This window comes from Danio rerio, chromosome 19 (genome assembly GCF_052040795.2).
Source record: "Danio rerio strain M-AB ecotype USA chromosome 19, GRCz13ab, whole genome shotgun sequence".
Classification (NCBI taxonomy): domain Eukaryota; kingdom Metazoa; phylum Chordata; class Actinopteri; order Cypriniformes; family Danionidae; genus Danio; species Danio rerio.
In genome coordinates, this window is record NC_141039.2 from 30,892,193 (window position 1) to 30,897,500 (window position 5,308).

The following is a 5,308-nucleotide window of genomic DNA, read 5'->3' on the forward strand; positions in this document are numbered from 1 at the left end:
GAGTTTGGATGTTAAATGTTCTTCCTGAAACCATTAATGTCAATATAAAACCTTTATTTTAAAAAATGTATGCAGTGTGGTTGTTTTGCTTCGAGTGTGATAAGCGTGAAGCCATTATTTTTTCTTTCAGTGTTGGTGTAGTGAGGCAATACTGCTGTCAAAAGTGAAGCATTGTGGTGCAGGCTTATTCTTTACTTTTATGAAGTGTTTAACTGTGAAGAGAAATAGTCTTGCAACGTAAGACGTTCAGTTCCAGCTGATTTTATTTCCTTCTTGGAAAAAGACAAAGTTCTGTACAGAGGTCTGACAGGCAGTGACTTGACACAATTGGCTGGCTTTTTGAGTTCACTACTCAAATGTTGAGATATGGTATGGCAAGACAAAACAATATTGTACACAGCATATTGCACAAAATGAAACAATAAAACATATCTATATATTCCAAAAGTCATGAACAACACTCTTAAACATAGGGATGTATAAAGATATATGTTCTCGCTCCTGTCATGATATATCATTGTCAGACATAAACACGCAATCTTTTACTTATTTTACAGTCATTGTACATAGAAATCTTCATGTTGATCCTCTGCCTTAAACACAACTGCTCTACATAAACCTGAATTGAGAAATACAAAATGCTATTCGCCATGCCATAATATACTAAAACAATTAGCTACATTTAGCCAACAAGTAGAAAAGATTAAATATCCTTGTACAATTATGGAGTGAAGATGTACTTCATTGTTCATGAATTATAGGCATTTCGACCGTATCTGTAATTCCATCCAGTGGTTCAAACCGAAACGTGTCACTAGAAAAAGCACAAAGAAGTCGGTATTCAAAAGGTACAGTATCCCCAATAAATCGCAGCCTTCGCTGCTGCAGCTACATAAAACACCTCACTCAGCGCGCGCATCGTAGGCTAATGACGATTGGTCGTTGAAATGCAGATACTGTCTCTTTAAGAAGCCTGTGGATTGACACTGTAAACATGTTTAGGGGGCAGATTTTGGAGACAACCCAACCCCCTGCTTTTAAAAATCGGAAATCCAAACAGCGATATTCACCGATTGACACCCCCTCGATAGATTTTGTACAAAAATACACTCAGAAAATAATGAAACATTTAATCTCCGTTCCATGTGAGAGGTCATCAATTAAATAATACGAAACAAGTCTAGCCCTTCCGCGAGACAGACGGACATGTGCATGTGTAGTAGCCTATACACACAACAGACTGACTAGAACACAACGGACTGAGGGGAGTTAGAGGAGCAATGTTTGGCCGTTATAAATACATCGAGAGTATAAAAATGCCAGCGCAGAAAAGTTACTCGAGGATGAAAAAGTAAAAAGCAGACAGAGAGAGAGAGAGATAGAGAGAGAGAGAATAAACGCTCCTCTGATGAATTTTGGTCCTGATTTGTAGTGTAAAAGAGTCGAATCATCTGAGTTGCGTCTGAATCCTGATGTCATGACGACAGAAAAGCTGGTGATTGTGTTTGTTTTTGCGTCTGCCATTCGGTTTCAAAGAATCAATCAACATCAGTTACGCTTCTCGACAGCCTTTCGTAGTTAAATCGTAATGAAAGCATGCGACTCTGGTCTAACAAACGATTCTGGTAAACAATCTCAAGCGCGAGCAAATGAATCGCTCGCATGCTCTCCGCTCAGTACCTCCAGCACAACAAGCATTCAGACCAGACTTTTTTTTCTCTTTAAAAACGTCCCTTTTTAAGTCGAAGAGGGCGCACAACGTCAACTCGCCACCGCGCAATGCCTTCCTCTGCGTCCAAAGCGCGCCTCCCTCCAGCACCAAACGAGCAAGCTAAGCACTTTCATCTGCACTCTTGTCAGTGGATAATGAAAACCCACAGTATCTGATGCATGATAAACACGAGGAATCATGTCGTTGACTCGTCGTCTGACTCGTCTCGGAGGAGTTTGCAGCCCTCCAGTCATTTTGAGTGTTTTTTTTTTCTCTCAAAGCTGTCCTTTCATAACTAGCGCTCAATAAGTGAACACCAAGTTAGATATCGTGGATTCGAGCCAGTCCCCTGATATCATCAACTCGCTCACCTCTGGTGTGCAGTAGTCGGGGAACTCAAAGTGCGAGCCGGAGCCCGACTCAAAGTTGAACTCCAAATCTCTGTCCAGAGGCGCTGTGCCAAAGGTGCTGAAGCTGTCAAAGCCAGGGCTGGGGTCCGCCAGCTCGTCCTCGAACTCCTCATCCGAGGAGGATGACTGCGAGGAGTACGAGTGCGAGGCGGAGGGCGTCGGAGACGGCGCGCGGGTGTACTTGAAGCGCGCGGCAGGCTCCGCGTCTTCCTTTCCGCTCGCGAGCCCGTCCTCGTACAAGCTCAGCGGGTCGCTGGATTCCGCCGAGCTGCTCAGGGTGGGACTGGCCGGCACCGCGACAGAGGGCGGGCTGCTGTCTGTGCTGCATCCCCCGTACACATGCCCGCGCTTTGCTGGTTTCTCTGGGATTTGTTTGGCGGCGGACACGGACCTGGATTTGTAGAGTGCGTGGTGGTCTGCAGGGACGGAGTGTGAGGTCAGCTCGAGCGTTGTGGACTTTCTGTGCGTCCTGCTGAGAGTTTTCGAGCTCTTTTTGGATGCAGACTTGGCGCCGGGGCTAGCGCTCACGCGCTCCGCCTTCTCTCCAGTCTTTCCGCTGGATGACTTCACCTTCTTCCGAGGTCGATATTTGTAGTCTGGATAGTCTGCCATGTGCTTGAGCCGCAGGCGCTCGGCCTCGCGGATGAAGGGGATCTTGTCGCTGTCTTTTAAAAGTTTCCAGCGCTTGCCGAGTCTCTTGGAGATCTCCGCGTTGTGCATGTCCGGCGACTGCTCCATAATCTTGCGCCTCTCAATCTGCGACCAGACCATGAATGCGTTCATTGGCCTCTTGATGTGTCCCGATGGGGTTTTGCACCAGGCAATGTCCATTTTATCACCGGCTGAATTTGGAGAGCCTGGAGTCGGAGAGGCGTCCATGTCTAAGTCCATCTCCCCAGAATCAATGGAGTCGCCGGGGAGCACGTCGCTACTGCTGCTGCTGCTGGTGTGCGTCTGCTCCACCATAGCCAGGTCTGTGCCCATGCACTACAACAGTCTCAACTTTTAATTGCGCACAAAAATCCTACACGTGCTGCAGCGCTAGACGCGTTGAAAGCGCTAAGAGTCTTTCTTCTTCACTCTTGTATAAAATATGCTTTGGTCAATGTGGAAACAAAGTTGCTGCTTCTGCTGTCTTTTGGTTCAGCGCGCCATCCGCAAAGCGCATATCCCAGTCAGGAGCTCTGTCAATCCTGGCAATCTCGTCAAAATCAACAGTCTGTCGTTCAACTGCCGGTTCGACTGAAAACGAACCCAGAGTGCGCTCTGGACGCAAAGTATCTGAAGCCGTTTAATGGAAACGGACAAGTGTCTTCAGCATAGTTTGTCGTATGACCATGCGGTAGGTTTAGACGACTGCACTTTTTCATGCTCTGAGCTTCCGATCACCCTTCACAACTTTCAATACTTCTGCTAAACCGCCTCACAAGGATTTATTCTCTTCCGAAGGTATAAAGGAAAGAGAATCCAGCCAATCAGCTGCTGTCACTAGCCTATCCTCAGCCAAAGCCGCGCCCCGTCGCTTTCCATTGGCTGAATATAGTATCTAATAATAATCGGCGCGTGCAATGAGAAGCTTTCTGTCTGACCTCATTCCATCTACACTGCAAACTTAGTTTTAAAGGCACATTATGCGGCCCCCCTTTCCTAGATCGCACGCTGAATTTGGCAAGGGTGTCTAAGTTCGGATAAGCAATTCTGATGTTTGATTGTGAGTGATTAAAACAGTGTTATTAAACTCGGCTTTTCACAATCAAGTGTTTACTTAGTCTCACTGCTGATGTAACAAAAATCACAGAGAGGCTTAAAATACTAGGCATTTACAATATTACGTTGCAAAATTAATAAATTGTAGTTTTTAAAACACACAATGTCTTACAAAGTAATATTCACAAAGCCGCGCGTTTTATTTATTTACACACAGAGACAGACAGTGCGCGCACATGCCACGCGCTTCTTCATTCAAAGGCAGCATGTTCTTGTTTATGTTAGTGTCACGCGCACTGGTTGCAAATAATACAAAATAATACATAGGTTTCCAGCAGTGTACGTTTCTTAAACAGCCGATTTAGAGTAGCACATCCTTCCAAACTGTGTATTTCTAGCTCCTAGAATGAAGCTGATTTCTGAATGCTCTCACACAGCAGACAGTCAAATGAAAGAGATGAGGAAACAGCATTTGGCATCATGACTGTTCAAAACGGCTCTCGTTTATGCCTCTAGATGGCGCAGTAGAGCCAAAGTCGAGCTCAAAGCATCAGTTGTTGTTCCACACTGAAAGTGTCTGCCTCGAATAACTGTTTAACTTGATAAAAACAGATCTGAATATGCATTACGTAATCAAGTCATCTATCATGAATAGAAAATAACAACAAAAGCAGTCCATTCTCACATTATTGTGAGATAAAGCCATGCATCTTCACTATCTCCTCTAAGCAGACAGTCATTTCCTAAACCTTCAGTCAATATAACTGAAATCAATAGTTTAATGACCTCATAGCTGAACTATTCAGAGTTTTAAAGAATTGTTAACCATTTACCACACTAAAAGTGCACCGAGTGCGTGACATTTGCTGAGGCGATTATGTGGCCGTATGATTTTGAATACAGTAATCAAACACCTTTGACTGTTTAAACAGGTGTGCTGGGAGAGAATGCACATGAGCTTACCTTATCGTGTCTCATCACAGGGACAGATGGCCAGCCTGCTACACTTACGATTATTTACTTTAGCAGTTACACCTCAGGAACACACCAGGCCACACGACCATTATTTTCTCCAGGTGAGTCAAAGGTTGGAGCTGTTGCCTGTTCTTGCCACATCTGTAAAATTAGGTGTCTGTCTCACAATGTTAACATTTGCTTCTATTTGCCTATAATCCAGACAATCAAAGCAGGTTCTTTATGTTAATTGCTCAATTTTAGTCAGTTTGGGGGATGATTTAGACTATTGAAAAGAATTTTTTTTAAATATAAGTTTATTTTATTAAAACGTATCTATTTGTATCTTATACGGATATTATTTATATATTTTGTATATATACTGTATAGACAGAATTATTAGCCCCCTTTTTATTTTTTCCTTTTTAAATATTTCCCAAATGATGTTTAACAGAACAGGGAAATTTTCACAGTAAGTCTGATTGTTTTTTTTTTTTTGTTTTTTTTGTTTGTTTGTTTTTTTCTT

At 43.6% G+C, this 5,308-nt stretch overlaps 1 protein-coding gene across 1 annotated transcript; it reads right to left on the reverse strand.

The window, feature by feature from the left end:
* Positions 1-245: 245 nt before the first annotated feature.
* On the reverse strand, positions 246-3,506 carry sox4a (SRY-box transcription factor 4a). Its single transcript, NM_213122.2, has one exon. The coding sequence runs from the start codon at positions 3,103-3,105 to the stop codon at positions 2,014-2,016; it is 1,092 nt and encodes a 363-aa protein (NP_998287.1). The 5' UTR covers positions 3,106-3,506; the 3' UTR covers positions 246-2,013.
* Between the last annotated feature and the right edge of the window lie 1,802 nt (positions 3,507-5,308).